Source organism: Nannobrachium achirus, assembly GCF_963921795.1.
Source record: "Nannobrachium achirus genome assembly, chromosome: 24".
Taxonomy (NCBI): Eukaryota; Metazoa; Chordata; class Actinopteri; order Myctophiformes; family Myctophidae; genus Nannobrachium; species Nannobrachium achirus.
In genome coordinates, this window is record NC_137831.1 from 20,272,526 (window position 1) to 20,300,269 (window position 27,744).

Genomic DNA, 27,744 nt, shown 5'->3' on the forward strand with positions numbered 1-27,744 from the left:
TACACCAGGGCACCAGAATTTGGTGCGACACCCCTGGTCCCTGGCCTGGCGTGACAATGTGACATGCCCTGGCTTGGCTGGGTTCACTTTGCCCAGGGACGGCCTGGTATCACTCAGCCTTCACTGCAGACTTGTAGCCTGTCTGGGAAATGGGAATCCTGTAACTTGAGCACAAATGCAATATTATAGTGTTTATCTTATTGTACTCCATGTTGGTGGGGGTGTGTGGTATTTCAAGATAGCCCGGCCTGAGCCTGAATCATCCTTAGAGTGGGTCGAAAAGGATATAGGGACATAGGCATGAGTGTGTGTGTGTGTGTGTGTGTGTGTGGGTGTGTGTGTGTGTGTGTGTGTGTGTGTGTGTGTGCGTGTGCGTGTGCACTTGCGTGCACTTGCGTGCTTGTTCTTATCTTGTGTGGGTGGGAAGAAGAGGTTGAGTCATCCATCATCGTCCTTTTAAACCAATCACACTTCTTTTCAGAAACGCCATGCTGCAACAAGGGTCTGTGATTCTGAATAAGCCCCCTGTGCGCACAGACACACACACACACACACACACACACACACACACACACACACACACACACACACACACACACACACACACACACACGTTCCCCAGCTCTAGGCCTCATATAATTTCCAGTGGCGGACAGTAGCATCTAGCGTGTCAGGGTTTTTAAGCCAGTCACATGGCTGTGCAGAGGCAGAGAGCTTTATCTCCATTGTTTCTCAGTGTGCACTCAACAAAGACAGATTAATTGCTTCTCCCTCTCTTTATGGTGTGAATATTTAATAGTGATTGTGTGTGAGACTGTGTGTGTGTGTGTGTGTGTGTGTGTGTGTGTGTGTGTGTGTGTGTGTGTGTGTGTGTGTGTGTGTGTGTGTGTGTGTGTGTGTGTGTGTGTGTGTGTGTGTGTGTGTGTGTGTGTGTGTGTGTGTGTGTGTGTGTGTGTGTGTGTGTGTGTGTGTGTGTGTGTGTGTGTGTGTGTGTGTGTGTGTGCGTGCGTGCGTGCGTGCGTGCGTGCGTGCGTGCGTGCGTGCGTGCGTGCGTGCGTGCGTGCGTGCGTGCGTGCGTGCGTGCGTGCGTGCGTGCGTGCGTGCGTGCGCTCGTGCGTGCGCTCGTGCGTGCGTGCGCTCGTGCATTTTGGCACCAGCATTCCCCTAGAGAACAATAATGAGAAAGAAGGCAGATAGAAGCTGAGTAAGATAAAGACTAGAGGCTAAATGTAAACAACTCTGACTGCAGATTATGAGAGAGACTTGTGAGACATGAAACTACAAACAAATTGTGAAACTAAGCTATTTTCGTGATAATAAAGAAGCACCAATGCTACCGTCACCACTGCTGCTATTATTTTGTGACTAGTACCTCATTAAAATATGTTTTTGAAGTTTCAACTAGTATCTAGATGTTTTCTGAGATGGCAAGGCTTTAGTTTAATAAATGTGAATTTCAGGCAGTAAGTCACAATTATATATACAGATCCTTCTCGAAAAATTTGAATATTGTGTAAAAAAGCATTGCAGATGCCCTAGCACCCAAAATCATAACTGACTTCGGAAACTTCCCACTGGACTTCCAGCAACTCTGACTTCAGAAGGTTGACATTTCTCTATTATAAATCCTTGTTTTGAGTGGTCTCAGGTAATATTGTAATATTTTGAATTATGGACTTTTGATCTTCTTGAGCTGTATGCCATAAAAATCAAAGTTTTAGCAAAAAAAGGTTTGGAATAATTCACTGAATGTCCAATGTTTCTAGAATAATATGAAAGTTTCAAGAAATATTTGAAAGTTTCAAGAAAATTTACTTTTCTTTTACACAATATTATAATTTTTCAAGAAGGATCTGTATACACAACATAATGTATGTTTCTTAGCATGGTACTTTAGTGTTTATGACAAAAAAACTAAACAAAGAAATTTGCAATGTCTTTTTTGTGTCCGTAATCTACAAGATTATTTACTCTTCACAAATGTATCACACAGCCTCAATTTGTCAATATCAGAATCTGTGGTTACCTCTTTCTATAAAGAAGAAAGTACATCATATTTGAGGCTGAGAGAGCGTTCATGCACTGTCTGGGAACACATTTTCAGCGTGTTACAATTCTATGAAGACATTTCAAGTCTAGAACGCTGGCAGTGGCCATTAAAGCTCAACATCATGCTGTGCACCATAATCAGCAAGTCACAAACTAGGGAACTATAGTGGTATCCAAGAAAGTGTTTGTAGTGTGTGCAGGAAGACACATAAGTAGATATGACCTTAACAAAGTAATCAAATTTGCCGACTGCAAGTTCCAGGAATAAGAGGGCTCGTGGCACCATGGACTGTGGACACAGACTATTAACCACTAGCGTCTGTATCCAAGGCAAACATTCTGTGAAAATGGCAGCTTTTCAGTGAAGAGTTTGGCAAAGGTTTCTGTGTGAAGAGATCTGGTGTAGAATAAGGCAATAATCAGCAGAACACGTGTAGAGCCCCGGGGGACCCCATTCAGCTAAATATACATCCTAGGGTTCAAGTGGTTGAGATTCAGTGTAGGCACGTATTAATCATCAGAATGTTCTACAGTGAAGTTCTGCCGGATTCTTCCAGTGTCTCTGTTAAGGCTTTATCAGAGTGCAAGGTGAAGAGCTATCACCTCAAATTTTAGGTGATTGCGACCGTCAGGTCGCAGTTACTATCAAAACCTCCTCTGGCTGTCTGTCTGTCAGTCTGTCTGTCTGTCACACGTCACATGTCACACTTTTGCCCTACTCATATCTCCGCCACCGTTGCCCCGATCCATGCCAAACTTTGCACACACACTCCTTGGCTGCCCAAACCACAACCCATTTCTCACATAGCCCTCTTGTACATGAGGCCGATTCTTTCAGAACACACTTTTGGACACAGCTCCTACAGATTTTGCCCTAAAATCACGCAAAGCGGTACACAGTATCTCTAAAGTCATGTCATCAACATGGATCTGTCCCATTTCCCATATTCCCTCCTGATTGGCTACCATTGCCTTCTAAAGTTTGTGTATGCAACCTTGACGGTCGCTTATCCCTCGATTTAGGGAGTCTTTCTGGTAAGCTATCACCTACAAATCATAGTCACAGACTCACGGTGAAGTCTTATCACCACGCCTCTGTGCCTCTGAAACCAGGGGGCACACTGATTGGTCTAGATCGACCAATCATTGAACGGGGTGATGGGGAGAAAATAAAAAAAGAGGAGACATGTCTAGGTCTGCGGTGATGGCTCTTCATCGCAGCTAATGGTGTAATGTTGTAGTTTTCTGACTTTAAAAGACTACACCGCGGTGATAGCTTATCACCACAGACTGTACTATGATACCTCCTTTACTCCCACATGTGTTGGGTGAGCTGACCTTGCCATCCTACTGGTAAACATTGGAACTCACACACACACACACACACACACACACACACACACACACACACACACACACACACACACACACACACACACACACACACACCACACCACACCCGATCATGTTGGTAGTGTGGTAGTGGTAGTGGTTCTCAGACCTTTGAATTTCAAGGACCCCTACTTTGTAAAAAAGTAAATACATATCTGGGACCCCAATTTACACTGTAAAATCCTTAGCGTTAAAGTGTACAAACCAAATCCATTTGACCTAACTCCTCAAGGACCCCGGGGGTACCTGCCCAGTCCCCCACTTTGAGAACCACTGCTCTACTGCGTGGGACCTCGGCACCTCTTGCTCTGCTGCGGCTCTGCGCCGCCGAGTCCCCGCCCTTCGCCCTCCGCCGAACCGCCTGCAGACAAAAAAAAAACAACTCTGTGCTCTGCCCGTCAGGCCCTCTGATTAATGCGACCGGTGGCCACCGCATCGCACTGTGTGCCAATGTCAGACCAAGCGCACATCGGCCCCGCCGATGCTGAGGCAGTTTCCATGGTTACCAGCTTGCGCTGCTGCATCGGCTGTGACGACGCATAGATTCGGGGGCTGGGCCCGGGGCGGCTGTCGTCAACCCTGCGTCCATGGCAACCTGACAACAGTTGGCAGGACATTGTGTGTGTGTGTGTGTGTGTGTGTGTGTGTGTGTGTGTGTGTGTGTGTGTGTGTGTGTGTGTGTGCGTGTGCGTGTGCGTGCGTGCGTGTGTGTTGGCTAGACAGTGAAACATGATGCAGCCTCTCACCGCTGCACGCTCTCTCAATGATCCATGTGGATATCGATCCATCTCCTCTGGCTCGATTTAATACAACGACCGTGATTAAATGCTTCTCTGTCTCTCTCGCAAACCTCTCTGCTCGTTTCTACCCAATGTGCTCTCTCTCTCTCTCTCTCTCTCTCTCTCTCTCTCCCTCTTTCTGCCTCTCCCTCTCTCCGCCTCATGGCCGTAGCATCAATATCTTTCTGGTAGAGAGGTTGTGGAGGGCAGTGCTCCATATGCTGTAGTCTGCAGTCATCAGCCTCTGACCTTCATCACTGCTTATTTATAGTGGACTCACGTAGGCTTAGACTCCTCTCTCCTTTCCTCTCTATTTCCCTCAATCTCTATTCTCTCTCCCACTTCACTCTCTCTCTATCTCACTCTCTATCTCTGTCTCTCTCTGTCTCTCTCTCACTGCTGCTCATTTCTCATGCTGGGGGGGACTCTTGTTCTTTGATGCATTCTAAATAAGGCTGTGCGATGGAGACCGGTGATGATATTACAGGAGGAGATGGGAGGAAGAGAGAGAGAGAGAGAGAGAGAGAGAGAGAGAGAGAGCGGGGCCCAGGCCACTAGTTGTTCAGTATCATAAACAACCAGGCCATCATCAGCTGCTCATACAAAAGCTTGTAGATTTCATATGAACGCGTCCACACAAACATCCCAAACGTTTCAGTTCAGTTTTCACACAGAGCGAGTACACTTTGCTTCACATGATGTTGAACCTTTAGTAGAACCTTTTGGCTGTGTAGATGCTTCGCTTAACCCATTAAGACCTGTGTCATTTTAGATTTGAATCACTTTAACCATCATTTTATACTTTGGCTATTCAAAAATAGCGGATATACAACTTGAGATGAGATCAAATTATTGGAACCTTGTGCTACCCAGGTCCCTGGTACAGCAAGATAAGTAAGTACACAGGGCCCTTTTCTAGATGTCTCGCTCTCCCTCCTTTTAGGGGAGTGTCTAATTCATGTATGAAAACTGTTGCATTTCTCTGTATCTGGCAGAATGCATTCTCAATGAATAAACCAATCTATTATTGAACTCTTTATTGTGGGCTCGCCTGAAAGGCGAGAACACTATGTTATCCTCATTATTTATATATAGTGAGTTCCGCCACACATTTCTGCCGCAGACTACAAATGCAGGGCCCTTAGCCAATGAGGCGCAATTGGTGGAAACAAATCTGGGAATGGTGTTAGCTGGAGTATTGGTTGAGCTTCACATGACAGTTAGCATTTTGCAGAATATAGTCACGTTGGCAAACATAAGAAATGAAGAACAATTTATTTTAGTTATTGTTGTGGACTCGCCTGAAAGGCGAGAACACTATGTTATCCTCATTATTGTGGGCTCACCTGAAAGGCGAGAACACTATGTTATCTTCATTATTTATAGTGAGTTCCGTCGCAGACAGTAAAAAAGCTTCACATGACAGTTAGCACGCTGCAGAATATAGTCATGAGCAAGCCCACACTGTTTCGTAGGAACAGTATTTCTAGTTCTCTCCTGATATTTGGCTTTGCGTCTTTTACTTTTTAAAATAACTCTGACTCAGAGCTTTCAACTATAAGGTTAAAAGATCCTGTTTAACAACTGATTCCATGAGAAAGTCTCTTAAGAATGTCAAGATAGTTTTGAGATGTTTACACAGTGAGTGCAAGCATTTACTTTAAATTGGTCTGGATTAAGAGCGTCTGTTAAATGCCTATTGTCCATTTATAAATAGATTGTCTCTCATCAATGCGTCATCATCCCAGCTGTCTGACTTATCTTGTCGTTTCCCAGGCAACCAGTGTCACCGTGACTTACTCCAATATCGTTAGCCTCACAGCGTAATAATTGCCTACGTCATTTTTGGACCAAATTGACATTTCTGCCTAAATCTACTGTCCTAGGCTAACACTACTGCTTCATTGTGCCTTATTGCCTATGTCTTCAGCCTCTTAACTATACATAATAAGGGTCCTAAAAAAAACAAAAAAACAACAACAACAGGGTACAAAAATGTGTCACTCGGGTACTTGGGAAGCCTCTCCCCTTCCCTACTAAAACAAATAAACAAGAAACATATAGCTGTCATGTATTATTTTAATACCAACGTCTCCCTCTTCATTAATCTCTCCCTTTCACCTCTCAGGACGTCGGCCCCAACTGGCATGCCTCCGTCGCTCGCCCAGCGAGCCCGCTACGCCACCTACTTTGACGTGGCGGTACTGCGCTGCCTGCTGCAGCCCCACTGGACCGAGGAAGGCGTGCACTGGGCGCTCATCTTCTACCTGCAGCGCCTGAGGCAGATCCTGGAGGAGAGGCCCGAGCGCACCCCCGAGCCCCTGGCCCCGCCCCTGCCCCGCCCACGCAGCAGCTCCATGGTGGCGGCCACGCCCTCCCTCGTCAACACCCACAAAACACAGGTGGATGCAGTATCCGTTAGATCGGGGGTGGGCAACTTTGATGATGGAGAGGGCCACTATTTTTCCACCTTCACTCCAGAGGGCCACATTGCATTTGCATATTGCTACGTCCTACTTTGTCATTCTAGTATCTCATACAAAAGAAGCATAAATAGCTGATCTATAAGCTCAAAACACGTCGCGTTTTTGCATATTGCTACGTCCTACTTTGTCATTCTAGTATCTCATACAAAAGAAGCAAAAATAGCTGATCGCGCTGCGACGCGTTTTGAGCTTGTAGATCTGCTTATTTTTGCCTCTTTTGGAATTGGAATCCTGAATAATTTTTTGTTATTTTTTTTATTGGAATCCTGAAATGTAACATTATGATTTAATTTCAAATGTATTTAGTTATACTCATGTTAACTTTATGAACTTAAATACAAATACGTTGGACATAAAAAAGACTAACATTGTAATACTGCTATACTAGTCATTAAGCTACTAATTTAAGTGGGTCATGTTTGCATGTTTGTAATCGATAACAGCTGAAATCAATAATATATCAGTATTCCAATATCGACCTGCAGGCCGCATTAAGTGATGGTGGGGGCCGCATGTGGCCCCCCGGCCGCCAGTTGCCCATGTATCCGTTAGATTTTAAATAGGCCTACAGTAACTGCAAAAATGTGCACCTCGGCGGACTGTAGAAGTCGATCTTCAGGATGAAATATTAAAGAATGCACAGGTTCGTCTTGATCACATGGACTATGGAGATAATGGTGGTATGATCTGTTGACAAAATCTGTAGGAGTAGCCTAATAAAAAAAAGTGTTTTGCAATAATCGGCCTCCTGGTCGCGCTATAACAGGCCAATGGCCTCCAGGGAGTGTGTGTGCACACTTTCACGCTGATCGGTTCCACGGTGCCGCCGATTAGCAGTCGGACACACACACACACACACACACACACACACACACACACACACACACACACACACACACAAACACACACACACACACACACACACACACACACACACACACACGGACAAACGGAAACACAGACAAACAGACACGGACAAACAAACAGAGCCTTGCCCATTCCTTCAGCCTGGCGGCGGCAATAATCATAATAATCGTAATAATTTCTATTGGACTTTTTATTGTTTCATTCATAATAATTTATGCCACTTAATACACATCCCAAGGGAAGATATATGAGAGGGAGAGAGAGAGAATCTATACTGTTCTTTGATAGCCTTGCATATACCGTATAGCCATGGCAGATTTGTCTGGCTGTGCAAGGCTAGTTTTTTGATTGATTGATTGAATACTTTATTTGCAGTTTGCAGAAAAAAGCACAGGAAAGTACAGTTCAATACAAGGTCTGCTAAGAGGATTTAAACCCAAGAAAGCACTATGACTTGTTTCCATTGGGGTCCTTTGTACTCAACATTATCGTCGTTGTCCAAACCCGTTCATTTAGCATTTTTCATTTTAAAAATGATTTAAACTAGTGAAAACAGCGGATCTACAAGCACATGTAGATTGGCTGTTTTCACTATACTTTTGTGCGACGGCCTTGTATGATGTATTACTTTGCTAAAGAACATACACATTTTGAAACTTGGTGATACAAGGTTTCCACCCGACAACGACGTTATGTTAAATGTTAATCCGAACGACTTCACCCATTTTCAACCTATATTCTTATAATTGGCCCTCACTAATGCTCACGCTAAAATGGCTTCAACCATGGTCATCCTTGGCATGGACTTTATATTCCCTTAGAGGTCCAGATGCAGCATTATTATAGATCAGTGGTTGATGGCTTGCTAGGTGGAAGGAGACCGGAATGGATCTATTCCCACTAGACTCGTAATCTTCCATCCTCACCATTTTTCCGACTGTCTCTCTCAATAAAAGAAAAGAATCCCACAGGGCACCTGGCGGCCCACTGTCGTATAAATACCTAAAAAGAGATGTCTTGGCACATATAGAAGCTGACTTTGTCCCTGTCTTCCACTGTCTGTGTGTGTGTGTGTGTGTGTGTGTGTGTGTGTGTGTGTGTGTGTGTGTGTGTGTGTGTGTGTGTGTGTGTGTGTGTGTGTGTGTGTGTGTGTGTGTGTGTGTGTGTGTGTGTGTGTGTGTGTGTACAGGATATGAGCCTGAAGTGCAACGAGGAGGGGAAGTCCCTGAGCTCAGAGACGTTTGCCAAGGTGTCCCTGACCAACCTGCGCAGGTCTGCCGTCCCGGACCTCTCGTCCGACCTGGGAATGAACATCTTCAAGAAGGTGAGTTCCATTCCTTGATTCTGATTGGCTGGTTTCCCTTTAATAGGGTATATGCACATACGCCATTTTGTTCTACTTCCGGGTGTCTTTCGACTTCCTTCACAGGTGTTTCTGATGATGCTAATCAAGGGTCTGTTCCATTCTGGTCCAGCAGAGTCAGGGTCCTGATATTGTGAACGTTGGCTCACTGGAAACACTCTGCTACACCAGTGGTAGCCTGACACTTCAGTCCACACATCACCACCCCCTGCTGGTGGGTGGTGTGTAGTGTGGACTGAAGCTGCACACATTTTAATCTATTTCGAAAGCGCCCAAAGAGCGGCCGCATTGAATGGGCCAATCAGGGTTGTATGCTTGGGGCACGTGGTGTGGCTGCTCCGGTCCCAGCCCCCTCCAAACAGAGCTCTTGAGCTCACGTGAGACTCGCTCGTGGACTCTGATTGGTGTCCTCTGCCCACGTGAGAGTCTAGTGGACTCTGATTGGTCCGTGAAAACTGTCATGGCGGAGTCAGACTCGACTCGTATTATTTTAATAAACTATGAAATAGTGCCGTTTCTTCACGTTTTAATACCATTTTGCACTAACGTAAACATGCAGACATATAATATGTTATGAGAAATAACGTATTTTTGCAATGTCACGCCACGTCGCCGTCGCGTGTGTGTGTGTGTGTGTATGTGTGTGTGTGTGTGTGTGACGTCAATAGGCTTTAGCCCCCCCCCCCCCCCCCGCCGAAATAGAATGTCTGCCCTCAATTTCAGACTCTCATCCCGAAGTGAAACGTAGTGTGAGATGTCTGGCGCTCGCAGTCAGGCAACACCAGTGGGTCTCAAAGAGTCCTTGAGTGGGTTCCAAATGTCCCCATACAGGTGTGTAACTATGAGAGTGTACAAATGGAAGCAAATGGACCCTCCATTTGTACAAAGTTTATGGGGGTCCTTGAAATTAAAGAACCACTGTACAATAAATCAAACACAGCCTTAATTAGTATCATCAGTAACACCTGTGAAGGAAGTCGAAAGACACCCGGAAGTAGAACAAAATGGCGTATATGCATACACCCAATTGCTGTGGTATGTGAGACTATAACCCACACCTTTAAACAGACTTGTGAGACTTGTGGTTACCTTTATTTTAAACCGGCTGAGAGGGATGGAGACACTCGGCTGCGCCTCGTGTCTCCCTACACCTCTCAGCCGGTGTAAAATACCAGGTAACCACTCGCCTCTTGTGGCTTATTGCTTCATTCTGATGCTGTGATTTTCTCAGCCTTTTTCATTTGAAGCCTGCAGTAAAGTAAATAGCCTACAGCCGCGCGTGCTTCCAAATGGATCGTCCCCGCACGCCGTCCTCAGTGTTTGCGACGCAGTATACAGTATTTACATGAACGCCAGGTCGGCTGCCACTCTTTAATTCTTTTAGATAGCCTTTTAAACCACCCTTGCTACGATGAGAACATGGGCTAACGTGCTAGTGAGTGCTGTGGTTGTGTCTGTGTGTTGTGTGTGTCCTGCCAGCAGCAGGCTGCTGCTGCTGCCCACTGAGTCTGTGTGACTGTGTGCACTCCAGCCGCTCCGCTCCTGTGAGTGTGACTTGACGTTTAGGCGGAAACAGTGCTGTATGCCAGGGGTTTTCAAAGTGGGTGACGGGGCACCCTGGGGATTTGATAATATTTGGGATTTATTTGGACGCTTGAAAAGAATATTTAGTATCATTTTAAACTTGAAATACGTTATTTTCAGTCAGTTCTAACCAAAATGGCTGTTATCTCAACGTTTTTCTCGCAACATAATCACTAAAATATCGTCACTGTCGGGCAGAAACCTTGTATCTCCAAGTTTCAAATGTGTACGTCTTTTGGTAAAGCAAATACAAGACTGTCGCGCAAACTAGTGAAAACAGCCGATCTACAAGCACACAACGCCTCGCGATGCGAGGCGTTGTGTGCTTGTAGATCTGCTGTTTTCACTAGTTTAGTACATTTTGTAGATGATAAATGGGTGGGTGACGTGACGTAACGTTTTCGCTGTCCTCGGTGTCAAACATGTATAAATAAAAAATATATTTGTCAAAAACCTTCTGAATATTGAGCAGGACATTAAGCTTTATGTGAACTTACTCAAGATTAAAACATTTCATTCCTCATTTCTTCAGAATTGTCAACCAAACATGGCAAAACTCATATGGTGTGACTGTCCTGACCTTGTTTCTCAAAGTGGGAACTTGAATAAAACTAAGAAAAAGAATTGCTAAAAATCATTTGAAAATGAATTTAGGCTAAAAAAATGTCTATTTGTGAGCCTATATCTTTTCAAAGTCAAAGCATAATGTTTTCAGTCATTTCTGATCAAAAACATTTTGTCCCCCAAACCAAAATCATTTGGTGTGACACTAGTTTGGACAAATTAAACAGGCAATTATTTGGACACCTATTGGCTAGAGAGGTCCTTCTTCTGTAAGGCTATTCAGCACTCCCAGCACAACTGCAAGACAGTTGTCTGAGGTGAGTTATGATTTTAACATTTTCATGAAATGCCATCTTGTTGAAACTTTGACAAACTCACCACTTTGGATGTCTGTTGGTGTGACACCTTTTCATTAAAAAAAGCTTAAGTTATTTGAAGTTTTGGTCATATTTCCATGTAGATCTAGGTTGCTTTGTTATAGCTAGCATGTTGTTAGCATGCTAATGTGTACATAGTAGCCTCAAGGTAAACCTAAATGCAGAAAACGTAATATGGTGTGACACTTAATCATAATGGTGTGACATGTCTGCTTGTCACGCCATATGACTTGATTGTCACACCATATGATTTATACTGTATTTAACTACAGATATAACAATAAATAACAAAGTTCCATGTTTCTTTTGTACATTTAAACATTTGTTTTAAACATTTTTACATAAAATGTAATTTAGCTTCATTCAGTGATACTTCAAATTCATCAGACAGAGCAGAAACCCCTTCACAGAAACCTTAACATATTGTTTCAATCTAAACAATATTTTCTCTTTGTCTTAGTGTAAAAAACATCACAAGGATGCAGCTGGGACGTATCATCAGTGATGTAGCCTGGGGTCGACGGGTGTTTCGGGTCTCGCAACATCATACACCCTCGCCCAGGTGACCCAGCCGGGGTTGATCAAGTCCCGACTTACGTCCCAGTAGCTATCCACGATCAGTCCTATTAGGGAAAGACAGGGTCACTCAATGTGCAGCACCGGAACTACTCTGCCAGGATTGGGGAGCCATTCTGGCGCGTGGAAGAACTAGGCTCTATGGGTTGACTCCTGGCCGGGCTCCTCCTACGTCTTACCAGGTCCTCTCCTGCTCTCACCAGGTTCAGAACCTGTGCGTTGCACCAGACCCCAATCCAAACATTCCATTCAGCTGCTGCAGTTGAATGGCCCTCCTAAAGGCCTCACCGTGGATTTGTTGGGCTTCTTCCTCACGGAAGACACAGGCTGGGGCGCTAACCCAACCTGCTCCCGGGTGCCGTCTAAATTCCGGCCGTCAACCGAGTCTCCGGTGGTCACCAAACTATTCCTGGTTGTCACATAGTCTATTCCTATGAGCCACTATAAATAGAACTAATAGTGTAAAAAACATCACAAGGATGCAGCTGGGACGTATCATCAGTGATGTAGCCTGGGGTCGACGGGTGTTTCGGGTCTCGCAACATCATACACCCTCGCCCAGGTGACCCAGCCGGGGTTGATCAAGTCCCGACTTACGTCCCAGTAGCTATCCACGATCAGTCCTATTAGGGAAAGACAGGGTCACTCAATGTGCAGCACCGGAACTACTCTGCCAGGATTGGGGAGCCATTCTGGCGCGTGGAAGAACTAGGCTCTATGGGTTGACTCCTGGCCGGGCTCCTCCTACGTCTTACCAGGTCCTCTCCTGCTCTCACCAGGTTCAGAACCTGTGCGTTGCACCAGACCCCAATCCAAACATTCCATTCAGCTGCTGCAGTTGAATGGCCCTCCTAAAGGCCTCACCGTGGATTTGTTGGGCTTCTTCCTCACGGAAGACACAGGCTGGGGCGCTAACCCAACCTGCTCCCGGGTGCCGTCTAAATTCCGGCCGTCAACCGAGTCTCCGGTGGTCACCAAACTATTCCTGGTTGTCACATAGTCTATTCCTATGAGCCACTATAAATAGAACTAATAGTGTAAAAAACATCACAAGGATGCAGCTGGGACGTATCATCAGTGATGTAGCCTGGGGTCGACGGGTGTTTCGGGTCTCGCAACATCATACACCCTCGCCCAGGTGACCCAGCCGGGGTTGATCAAGTCCCGACTTACGTCCCAGTAGCTATCCACGATCAGTCCTATTAGGGAAAGACAGGGTCACTCAATGTGCAGCACCGGAACTACTCTGCCAGGATTGGGGAGCCATTCTGGCGCGTGGAAGAACTAGGCTCTATGGGTTGACTCCTGGCCGGGCTCCTCCTACGTCTTACCAGGTCCTCTCCTGCTCTCACCAGGTTCAGAACCTGTGCGTTGCACCAGACCCCAATCCAAACATTCCATTCAGCTGCTGCAGTTGAATGGCCCTCCTAAAGGCCTCACCGTGGATTTGTTGGGCTTCTTCCTCACGGAAGACACAGGCTGGGGCGCTAACCCAACCTGCTCCCGGGTGCCGTCTAAATTCCGTACATTCCACGTACATTCCATTTTCTTTTGTCAGCTGGAAAATGACAAGTGCTGAGAGAACGAGAAAGTACAGGGAGAAACTAAACAATGACCCAGCAAGGAGAGAGGAGCCAAAGGGGCGAGACTGCATTTTCTACGAAGAGCAGGAGGTTGTCTGTGGCATAGCAGAACCGCAACAAGGCAGCCGGTTTGCTACCCTCACCAAATACGACTGGCTGATGTACAATACAGTCTAAATGTATAATCTAATCTGATCTAATACTTTTGTACTTTCACTCACTGGACTGGACAGTGGACAGTGTTAAGGTAGGACCCGAGACAAAACTAGCGAAAATAGCTGATCTACAAGCTCTCAACACGTTGTGCTGCGAGAGCTTGTAGATCAGCTATTTTCGGAGTTGCGCAACCCAGCACTCTTTAGCAGTGGAGATGTGGTGTAATGTCATGATTCCTAATTACATTTGTTCAACACAAAATGCTGTGTTCAAGTTCAGGAGACTTCGGAAAAAAGCAATTTACCTGAATGCTGAGTTCTGTTTCCACTAATTGGTGTTAATAAAATGTTGCCTTGGCTCCAAGTGTGGCTATGCGCCTTATTGTCTCTTTAGGATCCTTCTGCCGTGGGCCGGCAGAAGACTTAGGTGTGCGTAGCATTCCTGTGCACATCCTCATCATCCATCTACTACTACAATTCTTTCTTATCCCATGTTAAAGCCCTACAATAATATCCTGTTCAGAAATATTAAGGCCATGTTATCCTGGGTAATTGTTTAATCAATCAGTAAAGTTCAGTACTCACTAATAGGTAGGTTAAAACACAGTTTGCTTTGACACATGAAGATATGATCATACGGTGTGACACTAAATCATTTGGTGTGACATTCCAAATAGTGAAAAATCATACCTTTATTAATGATTAAACCAAAAAAATGTTTATGGATTACATAGAGAATATTATCAGGAAGAGTCACAAATATTTGTGTAATTTTAGAGAAAGTTTTGACAGAATACATTTAAAATATGTTGTAAGATCATGAACATGGGCCTCACACAGAGTGTCGATTATGAAAAAAATATACAGATATAATTAATTTTCAAAAAACTATAGTGGATCACTGGTTAGTTATGATAAAGGACTTTGATAAAGTGAGTAACTTAAGAAAGATGTACTCCATTTTCATTTTATGAACAATTATTTTCATGTCACACCATATGACGATTTTAGGCACAAGTACAACAAACTGCTGAATAAAGTCTGATTCCAATAAAATATCTAAAAACAAAATGTATTTCCATAAGGTTGAGAGTGAGTAGAACAAAAGTAAATAACTTTTATGCCTGCAATTTAAAGTTTTTTTAAAAACACTTTTTTTGGGGCGTCACGTCACTGACCCAAATACAAAACGAACGGTTTTGGACATACAAGGTTTCCACCCGACAACGACGATATGCTATAAATATAAGGTGCTGGGAGTGAAAATTATAATGTAGGGGTGCCTCGGATTAAAAAAATATTTATGGGGTGCCCCGAGACAAAAAAGTTTGGGAACCCCTGCTGTATGCATGCCATGGTTCTTCTGTCCAGCTGCTCACTGTGTGCGCTCCAGTGACATTGTTTAGGCAGAGACAGTTGTCTGATTTTCACAATGAAATGTCGCCCGCCCGTGTTTAGTCGCGCACCACCCGTCCCCGTACCCGCAAATTTATAATAGTATATATTCCGCCTGTTTTCACTGTTTTCACCCGTCAAGCGCGGGTACCCGGCCCGTTGCAGGACTCTGCAGGGAGGCCAATAGCTGCACTAGCGACTGGAGGCGGCACCTGTCAGTTTGGGGGGCGTTGAATGGGAGGGTTAAGAAAATAATAGTTTCTTACTTGCACAACATTGAAGTCTGTTTTTGTAACCTAACCTTGGACTTTGGGCTTAGCAATCACATTTACTGTATGTAAATTAGAGTTGTAAATTACGATATTAATTTGCACGCGTCCAACCGATCCGGTGGCAAAGTGGATTCATTCCATTGTCGGTACAATTTGCCTTACTCCCCTCACACTGCATGTTTAGTGAATAGCATGACAAACCAATTTGGCCAGTTCCATACTCTTTAGAAGCATAAACTTGTAGTGCATCTGGGCTTCAAAGTGCTTTGAAAATGCTATTTCACGCAGGTCTAATCTGTTTGTTCGTTTTTTGTTTTTGTTTTTTTCTTTGAGATGCTTTCTTATATCTTGAGTCTGGTTTTGCAATTATACATTGGCAGATTGCCTCACACGATCTTCATCAAACATCTACCAAAATGTACTCTGCTTTAACTGACAGAATTCAAGGCACATCAAAGAAATGCAAACCATGCTTCTCCTCACTGCAGACCTTTTTTATAAATACCATCCCTGAGCACCAAGGAGTGCCCAAAACATTTTGTGGCGGTAGGGACTCTACTCTACAGTACGGGATGTCTTTACTGGCGTGACATCGATTCCCATCAGTACGTTCCTCTTACGTCACAACACAATCCTGCGGATGACAAAACCCTGCAGATACTGTAAATCCAGTGGTGGAAAACGTAAAAGTACAAAAGTATTGGTATCAAAATGTACTTACGTAGTTAGTATCAAAAGCAGAAAGTACTCATCGTGCAGAATGTTTGCCTGGTTAATAAACCAGACCAAACACAACAACACCCCCTGGCGGTAAGTGTGTGATAGAGGCTGGCAACGCCAGGCAAGTAGAATGTCCCATTTAACAAATGTATACAAATATTTAGAAAATATCAGATGTACAGTATATACCGCACGATGCGTCATATTGACTGTAATAATTATCAAAATCTACAAAGTAACTTTCTAACATTTTTAAATAATTGTAGCTGCGTAAAAGTACAATATTTGTCTCTGAGATGTTGTGGAGTAGAAGTAAAAGTATTGAACATTGGAAATACTCCAATAAAGTACCTTAAAAATTTTGCCTGGGTGCCATCCTGCTACGCTACGTTCCGGGGATTTGTTTTGTCTTGTTTTGTCATGTCATGTCTTGTCTTGTCTTGTCTTGTCTGGAAAGCTTCCTATCTCCAAGGGGAGGTCAGACATGGAAAACAAGTGGAATCCAACCGCGGCTTCTTATTGGTCTGTGGTGCGGGGCGGGACAAATACACCAGTGTGTATTGGCTGGCTGATGACGTAGCTACCCTAACCCTACTCTGATTCGTTGGAACAACATCCAATCAGCAACGACGTCGCCTACGTCACAACTGACGTTCGGAAATACGTTGAAGCGGAGTGACAAAACCAAATCACGGAACGTAGCGAAGCCCAGGCTACTCAAGATTTGTACTTGAGAAAAAGTGCTTAGTTGCTTCCCACCACTGCCAGCAAGGATAACCTTCTCTCACCTCTGTGAAGTTGGCACCCCATATGATGAAAAAAATACTGTATATAAAAATTGTGTCATTCTTTAGTGCTGGATTTGTGCTGAATTGTGCCGTACATTTTATAATTTGTGCTGGTATAATTCTTTTTTATATTTTAAGTTATAGTTTTGCTGAGGCTTGCACCCCCAATTTTTTGGCTCCAAATCGGGGGAAAAAAGGGTCTCAATCTTTAGTGCTGGATGTGCTCTAATTTGTGCCGTTGAAATCATCAATCGTGTTTTTATACATATATATATATATATATATATATATATATATATATATATATATATATATATATATATATATATATATTGATGTGTTATGTATTAGCAGAATTTGGCAGCAGTACAATAGTTTGCCCTACAGAGGGCGTTGTAGAGCAGCAGTACTTAATAGTAGAACATTGGAGCAGAACAGTGGTGGTCTGTAGAATATCTCAAAAATGATACCAGCACAAATTATAAAATTTACGGCACAATTCAGCACAAATCCAGCACTAAAGAATGAAAGAATGTTTTCATCTTATGGGGTGCCAACTTCACAGAGGTCCTTCTCTCTCGTCCCATTCGCAGTTTAAGAACCGCCGCGATGACCGCGAGAGGAAGGGCTCCATCCCCTACCACCACGCGGGGAAGAACCGCAAGAGGCGCATGGGCGTCCCCTTCCTGCTCCACGAGGACCACCTGGACGTCTCGCCCACACGCAGCAACTTCTCCTTCGGAAGCTTCTCTGGCCTGGGAGACGACCGGCGGGCCCTGGACCGCAGTGGCTGGCAAGCCACCATCATGGGTAAGGATAAGTGAGCTCGCTGACCCATTTAGACCTGCATCCGTGTCACTCTAGGATCTTAGCCACTTTAACCACTTTAACCACTTTAGTTATTTTATGCTTTAACTATTAAAAAATTGCAGATCTACAAGCTCACTTGTAGATCTGCTATTTTTGAAAAATCATTGCTTCTGGGAGGTCCCAGAAGGATTTAGAAGAGATATATTCAATATTCAAAGAGTTGCACAAATCCTCACGATTAAAAAAAAAATAGCAGATCCACAAGCTCGCCGCACGGCACTCGATGCCACGCTGTAAGTTTATATATCTGCTATTTGTTATAGCATAAAATAATATTTAAAGTAATAATGCGCGTAGGCACGCGTTCACGCCTCGCCCGCCACTCCGATACGCCACTGGTCTATTTCCAGGCGGTTGCGCTAGAAATAAATATAATTTACAAAAATAAAGTCGCCAAAATGTATAGTGCCACCTTACGATTTGCCGAGAGAAAAGTAGTGGGAGTTTTCGCATTTTCCCATTCAAGTCAATGGGAAATACTAACAAGTAACATCTTTCACAGTTTTGCTTTGCACTTGAAAGGTTTCAACCCGTAGCTTTATTTTTCCAGTGGCGTATTCATTTTATTATTTTATTACTGAAATCAATCCATTAGACTCTTCTCGTTACACTTATTATGCTTCCAGCTCTCCTCTCCCAGAGCTCTCATTAGGTGAGTCGGATGATCGAATGTAGTTGTGGCGTTGTCAGCCTCCCGAACTGGGTCAGCTCATTAAAAACGTTATTTCCTCTCAATAGTCCGGGCATTTCGGGCAGTATGTTGATGGAATCGTGCACTTTATGATAGAAGCATGACATTTGGCACACAGTTGGAACATGCCATATGGAACATTTTTGCCTATCCACGAGTTTCCAACGCCCCATAGTGCATTGCGCAAACGTCTGCATCGAGGTTCCGCCGCCGATTTACAAGCTCACAACTGGTTGCATCTGCGACGCGACGTGAGCTTGTATGTCTGCTGTTAAACCCGGAAGTTTGGTCCTGATAGTCTCCAGTAAACCCCCGGGGAAACTTGTGGATAGGGTGTGCCAAATGTAGTTCTAAGAGCGGCCATTTCTTGGTCAACACAGCCTTACACAGGTGTTCTGATTAGACTATAGCATTAGTTCTATGCAATCAAACAATTGAAACACCTGTGTTTTGACCCAAGAAATGGCCGCTAAGGACTACAATTGCGTCACCGCTGGCACACACTATAGGGCCATCACAGATTTGTCTTGGGAAACTTGTGGGAGCCAATCAAAGTTGGGCTCTCTCTATTATAAAAAATAAATATGCTTTAAGTACCATGGGAGCATTGGGAGGGGTCAAACTAGGGGTTTTTCATGATTCTGAATCCAATGCAAGCATTTGTTTTGCACGAAAAACATTCCTTGGGCTAAAAACGGCCCCCATAAAACTATGGTTTAGTGATGAGTTGTCACTTTTCACAGTTTTGTGGGGGCCGTGTTTCAGAAAGGAATGTTTTTCGTGCAAAACAAATGCTTGCATTGGATTCAGAATCCCGAAGAAACCCTAGTTTGACCCCTCACATGGTACTTAAAGCATATTTATTTTTTGTATTATTTTACTCTATAGTAAAGTCTATGAGAGCCCAACTTTGATTGGTTCCCACAAGTTTCCCAAGACAAACCTGCGATGGCCCTATAGCCAAAAATGTTCCAAATGGCATGTTCTAACTGTGTGCCAGATTTTATGCTTCTATCATAAAGTGTACGATTTGTGCGCAAAACGCTCGGACTACAAGATCTCTGTGAGTGTAATTCTGTTTTGTTGAATGCAGACCGTAAAGCACACTTTTATCAGGAGTTTCAGGTTCAGGTTTATTAGTCACATGCATATCCATACAGGTACAGACATACAATGAAATGCTTGTGCCAGGAGCACTCTCAGCCTTATTACACACAAAAAACATCAACCCACAACAACAAGACAACAACAAGTCACCCAAGACAACCCAAAAACAACAAAAACCATACAGTGTAACAGTGTACAGTTTAAAAACTGCGTACAGTGCACATGACTACCTAAGTCTCGCTTTCATCTCTTCGTTAAGCAACCTGATTGCTTGAGCATAAAAACTATTACTGAGACGGGTGGTGTGCGATGAGATGCTCTGGTAACGTTTTTTGGATGGGAGGAGATGGGCCCTATGACTTATTTTTAGCCTGTATATCGTGAACCCTGTGTGGATGAGAAACCATCTCATGTAACTAGCTTTTATCAGAATGTAAAACAACCATTCTCATAGCATGCCCTCCATGAAGTGAGAGTGCAAGTACAGAATACTGCAGTGGATTTCAAAGTGGAAAATAAATGTATGATTTTCAAGGTTTATAGTTTTCTATACAAATTCAAAAAGAGCATGGCGAGGCATTGTGTGCTTGTAGATCTGCTATTTTCACTACTTTTGTGCGACACCTTTGTATGATGAAGTAGGGCTTTCATTTACGAAGAGACATACAAATTTGAAACATGGAGATACAAGGTTTCTGCCTGACAGTGACGATATATTTATTTTAAAGTAATTTCACGACAGGGAGCCACAGCCAGGGGCTATGGCTGTTCTGGTGTCCTTGGCACAGAAATGTTTGGGAACACCTGGTATACTGGGGCGGCAGTAGCTCAGGAGGTAGAGCGCAGGGACGTGCTGGCCATTGGGAAAAGCGGGACAACTCCCGAACGGCCGATTCATTGGGAAAAGCGGGACAACTCCCGAACGGCCGGTTCATTAGGAAAAAATTAAAAATAAAATGTCGGCCTTCGTTCCATTTTAGGGGCAGGGCGGACAACAAAGTAAATCGTCACAGAAACCTCGTATCTCCAAGTTTCAAATGTATACATTTTTCCGCAAAGCAAATAAGCCCTGCTTCATCATACAAGGCCGTCGCACAAAAGTAGTGAAAACAGCCGATCTACAAGCACACAACGCCTCGCACCGCGAGGCGTTGTGTGCTTGTAGATCGGCTGTTTCCACTAGTTTAAATCATTTTTAAAATGATAAATACAAAACAAACGGTTTTGGACATACAAGGTTTCCACCCGACAACGACGAAATATGACTCATGTAATTGGCCCACTGGCTTGTCACTTTTCTGTATTGGTGATGTCAGCATGCAGACGGCGGACAGACAGACAGTTAGATGTACTTGCACCGAGGGATGGGACGATAAGCGATAAAAAACACTCATGATAATCATATCGTGGAGATTGAATTTATCGTGATATCGTCCTCCCTCCGTCATGCACTGGGATCAGTTCACCTTTTATTTGCCGAGCTGCATATCCGCCGGTACCACTTAAACCCTCATATAATTGGTAAAAGGTACTTATAACATACGTACTTGATACAGTCTTTTTTTCACTCTCTATCAAATGTCTTTGCCAAAAAATAATTGCGACGCGTTGTGAGCTTGTAGATCTGCAATTTTTTGGCGAATGTTCCGCCCCAGGATAATGGATTTTGATTATCGCGATAATATCGTAATTCGCAATGTCTTTCGTCACAATCATCGTGATATGAAATTGCCATATCGCCCCATCCCTACTTGTGTGTGTGTATCATAGGGCGTTCACGAATAGTGATTTTTAGTATTTGAATTATTCAACCTCAAAGTATTCGAATAGTAGAATATTCGACAGGACTGGCCAAACTGTCAAATATTAAGTAAGAGGCGAACATTGTGAAAATAGCCGATCTACATGCTCACAACATGTAGATCTGCTATTTTTACAATATTTATCTGCGGAACCGAGTCACAATAAATGTAATATCTACAATTCCAAGTGTTTGTCAAGGTGGGGGTCCTCAGTTCAAATATGTTTATTTTGGGGGTCATGGCCTAAAAAGGTTTGAGAAGCCCTGGTATAGAGCATTAACAAATTCATCCACCAGGGGCATTGACAACTCATTCTTATGACTTCCAATGTAGCCAAGCTTTATAAACTATATATTTTTTTAAAGAGAAATCAATACAAATATAAAAATAAGCGAATATTCGACTCGGTGAACAACGTCGAATAGTGACTTTGATATTCGAATATTCGAATATTTGGTGAATGCCCTAGTGCAGGGGTCTTCAACGTTTTCAGGCCGGGGACCCCCAAACTGATGGGGAGATGGAGCAGGGACCCCCTACCACCTCGTAGGGTGGGGGGGTCGGGGCTACGACATATTTATTATTTTAAACAAGTACAAGTTACAGCGAGCAGAGTGGGCCGTACCACTACCATTTCTAAACATACTACTTATTAACTGTGAACAAATAATAATATCAACAATCTGTCAATTGCATAGTAATCATGTATTCAAGCTATTCAAAATGGATAGAATCATGATTTATGTTTTAACATAAATGTGGAAAATGGCAAAAAAAAAAAAAAAAAAACATTTTTTGAAATCTTTTATTTTTATTTTTTATCAAGCAATAATTTCGCGGACCCCCTGCAGTACCTCCGCGGACCCCCTGTTGAAGACCCCTGCCCTAGTGTATCATGCATTGTGGATTCATGGTCTGTCATCTCTAGGTAAATTCACTCGGAGGGGCAGCTCGGACATGACCGCAGACGTGGACAGCCTGAGTGCCAAACACTCTCACTCTCATCACTCCCTGCTCAGAGACACGCCGGATCACTCCAACAGCCACAGCGACCACACCGTCAAGGAAGGTACCCATGTTGCACTGTCAACACACTTCGCTCAGGGCCTCGCATTCTGGTAACATGGCATGCATAGCAGCCCGTGGTTTATGGGGAATAGACGTGATTGCTTTATTTTTTGTGTAACCATTTTTTGTGTAACCACTCAGACTATTCCATTCGTTCCATTCTTAGCTGTTTCATTCTGAAACTGGTTGCTGTTGCTGCTGTGAGCCTGTGACACCTGAATTTCTGCATGGTGATTACTTGGTGCTTTGTTAAGTGATTTGAATCGGCCGTGTGGAGGAAGTGAAGCACACATTAACACACCCCCAGTAAGCTGCTTGGGAAACTTGTGGATAGAGCTGTAAAAATCTTCTCTCATGGGGTCCTTGGCGTATCTTTTGAAATGGGGGTCCGCGGGGCTAATAAGTGACAATTTGGGGGTCCTTGACATGAAAAGGTTTGAGAACCACTGTCTAGGGCTGTCACAATTATTACATAATAATCGTCTAATCGCCATTATTTGACATAATCGCAATTATTTTGTCATAATCGTCATAATCGTTTACATGTTGAAAAATTATCATATTTTCAAACATATAAAAAAATAGTGGAAATAGCCGATCTACAAGCTCACAACGCGTCGCGATGCGACACGTTGTGAGCTTGTAGATCGGCTATTTCCACTAACAAGGTTCTTTTTCAAGTATAAAGTTGTCAAATATGTAAGTAATTTCTTTGTATATTTAGGTTATGTGTCATATCTGCCATGTGCAACTTCAAAGGCTAAAAGCCAAACAGAAATGTAATTGTCAATGACAGAAACACAATTAAATCGCTAATCGCAATTATTTGAGTGACAACGAATCGTCGTGTAAAATGTCATAAACGTGACAGCCCTACCATTGTCCTATATGTTGTCCGCAGTGCGCTCCCAGATATCCACCATCACCATGGCGGCGTTCAACACCACGGTGGCCTCCTTCAACGTGGGCTACGCCGACTTCTTCACGGAGCACATGAAGAAGCTGTGCACGCCCGCCGTGGCGGCCGACCTGCCGGCCGAGCCGCTGGCGTGCGCCAACCTGCCGCGCAGCCTCACCGACTCCTGCATCAACTACTCCTGCCCCGAGGAGGGCGACAACATCGAGGGAACCAACAACTTTGTGCTGAAGAATGGCATGCTGGACCTCACTGTGAGTGAAGGCTTGCTTCTGCTTTTGACTGTTTGATCGTGTACACCTTTTTACGGTCTATGGGTTTGGTGCTCTGACATCATGCTCTGGCTTCACTGTGATGTCACACTAACAGAATCTCTTTTATGCCCATATATAGAGTTCCCTGATGTCATCAATATTAAGTCCATATCTAACAGGACACCGGCATATGGGAATGCCCGTATATGGAGGCCACATCGGCCACCTACCACACTAACAGAATCCATATGGCCAAGATACCCTTTTATGCCATGATGTCAGATGTCATAGACATCATAGGACTTTCACTTAACGAACAACTGAGTAAGCAGCATATCTCCATATATACATGGATCTCCATACAGTATATGGGTACCAGGGGTCTCCATATATGGGTAATTGGTCCGATATACATCACTGGCCAGATGGCCAAGACATGGCACGACCTCGCCCTAAGGGCGAGGTCGCTTGTTGCCCTGAGGCGTCTTACTAGTAAAATAATTGATCCCTATTTTGGACATTGTAGGTGAATAATTTCAAAAGAAATAGCTTGTAGATCGGCAATTTTCACGTCATGCATGACACCACCGTATAAACCTGTAAAATAAAAAGAAATCACACCTACTGTGAAGTGAGCGGTGCTATTTTGTTTACATTTCATTAAGTGTCCCGTGAAGCTTGGCCAATGTGACCCTGGGCGTACAACCAAACGTTGATCGCTTTGTGCCAAGATGTAGGCCAGATGTAGGCCACACACAGATAATCCATCCATCCATCTTCAACCGCTTATCCGGAATCGGGTCGCGGGGGTAACAGTTCCAACTGAGACCTCCAGATTTCCTTTTTCCAAGCAACTTCCTCCACTCCCTCAGGGAGTATACCGAGGCGTTCCCAAGCCAGTTTGGAGATATAATCCCTCCATCTGGTCTTTGGTCTGCCACGGGGTCTCCCAGCTCCCAGTGGGACGTGCATCGAGGACCTTCCTAGGAAGGCGCTCGGGAGGCATCCGTACTGGATGCCCGAACCACCTAAGCTGACTGAAGTGTAGGAGCAGCGGTTCTACTCCAAGTCTCTCTCGGGTGACTGAACTTCTCACCCTATCTCTAAGGGAGATACCAGCCACCCGTCTGAGGAAACCCTTTTCGGCCGCTTGCACCCGCGACCTGATACTTTCGGTCATGACCCACACTTCACGACAAGTAAAATTCAAATCATCGACCCGTCAATCTCTCCCTCCCCCCCCCCCACCCTCTCTCCCCGCAGGCGGTCCTGCGGGCGCTGTACGCCATCCTGCGGAGCGACATCAGCTCCAGGATCTGCGACGTGTCGCTCAACATCATCGACTGCCTGCTGCAGCTGGCCGTGGTGCCCGGCATGGGCAAGAGGCTGTCCAAGCCCGACGACAAGGAGAACCAGGAGGCCGGCAGGGCCAAGGACCCGGCCAATCAGAGCCTGGGAGGAGGAGGAGGGGGAGGGGGAGGGGGAGGGGGAGGGGGCGGAGGAGGAGGAGGAGGTGGAGGAGGGGGTGGAGACGGGGGAGGCAGCGGGGGTGGCAGCGGGAGCGGAGGCGGGAGCGGCCAAGGAAGCAAGGATGACATGAAGAATGGCAAGGACGGCGACGGCAAGGTGGGTGTCTGACAGGCACGTGCACACATAAGCCCCTTTTCGACTGCAGTTTTAGCACCACACCACACTACACCACACCACACCACACCGCACCACATAAAAATATCTACATTTTCCATTACAAAAAGTACCCCTATTGGTAAGAAACAAATTGACCCTTTTACCTGTGATTATAATACAATATGAATTTGTATTACAACTATCCTAATTATAATGCACTGTAATGGATTATAACTGTGATTATAATACATTATAAAGTATTAATGTATTACTATGATAATTAAAATACACTATACTAATATACTAATAGATTATAATAGTGGTTATAACACAATAGAATCTATTATCATGTATTACAACTATATCCTGGTGGTCTAAATGAAAAGTCAGTGAGTGATCAGTCATTATGAAGTGTTTGGCCCTGTTTGGCCTAGCTCAGACCTACTCTAGAATGGATACTTTTTAGTACCCTGTTTAGTACCACTTTCACACCACTCTACCCAGGTCCTTGTAGTGGAAAACCTGGCACAAGTGGGCGGTGTGGTGTGGAGTGGTGTGGAGTTGGGCCAGTGGAAAATGGGCTATAGACATCAAAGGGGGCTTGAGCAGTGTTGTTTTTTACATCAAATTTTGATTTAGTTTTAGTCATAGTCTTTTGAATACAAATTTAATTTCGTTTTAGTCATGATTTAGTCACCTGAAAAGTTTTAGTTTTAGTCTAGTTTTAGTCGACTAAATATAAGATTTTAGGCGACTAAATCTACAGTTGATTTAGTCAACTGAAATGTATTTTGGCAGGCCTTGATGGCATCGTAATGTTTTACACGTGGTTGCGTGCTGATCTACAAGCTCACAATGCAAGCTCTACAGGCTCACGTGAGCTTGTAGATCTGCTATTTTCAGCACGCAACACCTGAGAGCAACCAAACATAAAATGACTCTCTTCTCCACCAGTCCCTCCTTAAAGTTTTAGTCTATTTTTTATTTTGTTGACAAAATTGTCAATATATTTAATCTTAGTTTTAGTCATCACAGCTTAGTTTTTATTCTGTTTTTATTTTGTTTTCGTCAGTGAAAAAACGCAGTCGACAATCATTTTTCGTCAGAGTTTTAGTCTACGAAATCAACACTGGGCTTGAGCCTCTGCCATTTTACCCGTCTGTAAAAAGTGCCGTCTGTAAAAAGTGCCCTCTCCAGACCATGAATGCTGTTTTCACTAGGGAGAAAGAAATGCAAATGCACTCTTTCCATGCCATACCCAAAGGCAGCATTCAAGAGTATTGCCTTGTCCAAACTCTCATGAACTTGAATGCAGCATCTTATGTTGGAAGAATTGCCCTCTCTGTGTAGAAATTATGCTTATGATTATGCTTAGTTCAGTGTGGTATAACAAACCGAAAATAGCCAACCTCCAAGCTCGGAGGAGGTCTGCTATTTTCGATATTTTCACCAAAAGGACCCTTTAGAAATGTCATCTCCTGCCTCTCTAACATTCTCTGCACGTCCCTGGCGTCTGATATGAGAGGTTGGGGGTTCATGTTGAAAGTCACTAACCTGAGATCCATTCTACACTGCTTAACTGGTAGTGCTTTCAATATTTTCCACACAAAATCAAGCTTGTATATCTGCTATTTTTGATAGATACTCTCCCGGTTTTAAATGGGTTAAAGGGATATTCCACTTTCAAAAAAACTTTTTGTCATTTTATGGTCTAATCAGGCTTGTATGAACACCCTGAACAGTTTTTAATTTTCTTCATTCAGTATTTAGATATTTGATGTAAATCTTATCTGGCAGGGCCTCTCCCCACACACACTCATTGTAACTTCAAACTCCATTTTAACCATGATAGATTCATTAAAAACACCCATTATTTTTTCTGGTGACTCATACTACCCTCCTAATACGTGAACAGGCCGTGTTTTTTCCATAACGTTTTTCATGTATTTTTAATATATTTTTATTGTATTTAATTTTTTCCATTTTCCCAAAGAATTATTAAAAATACATGAAAAACGTTATGGAAAAAACACGCCTGCTCACGTATTAGGAGGGTAGTATGAGTCACCAGAAAAAATAATAGATTTTAATGAATCTATCATGGTTAAAATGGAGTTTGAAGTTACAATGAGTGTGTGTGGGGAGAGGCCCTGAGCCTGGAGGGCCTGGTAACATTTACATCAAATATCTAAATACTGAATGAAGAAAATTAAAAACTGTTCAGAGTGTTCATACAAGCCTGATTGGACCATACAATGACAAAAAGTTTTTTGAAAGTGGAATATCCCTTTAACTTTTTCGCCGCCGTTGACAGTCCTCACCGTCATTGAAAGGGTTAATACCATGGCGCCGTTGACGGTGAGGACTGTGAATCTTACTGTATATACAGTAAAGATATTATTACTTACTTAATGTCGCTCCGGTCCCGCTCGCATCGGTAATGTCGGCGATTTGTTTACA

The 27,744-nt window shown here is 43.9% G+C and overlaps 1 protein-coding gene across 1 annotated transcript in view; it reads left to right on the forward strand.

Annotated features, from left to right (window-relative positions):
- unc80 (unc-80 homolog (C. elegans)) overlaps window positions 1-27,744 on the forward strand; it is a gene marked incomplete at its 3' end in the record, with an annotated part of 166,179 nt that overhangs the window by 18,708 nt on the left and 119,727 nt on the right. The window contains exons 8-13 of the mRNA XM_080720767.1: window positions 6,349-6,622; window positions 8,763-8,897; window positions 17,544-17,760; window positions 22,349-22,489; window positions 23,390-23,658; window positions 24,922-25,284. Coding sequence (XP_080576893.1) covers window positions 6,349-6,622; window positions 8,763-8,897; window positions 17,544-17,760; window positions 22,349-22,489; window positions 23,390-23,658; window positions 24,922-25,284 — 1,399 coding nt within the window. The remainder of the gene's footprint in view (window positions 1-6,348; window positions 6,623-8,762; window positions 8,898-17,543; window positions 17,761-22,348; window positions 22,490-23,389; window positions 23,659-24,921; window positions 25,285-27,744) is intronic.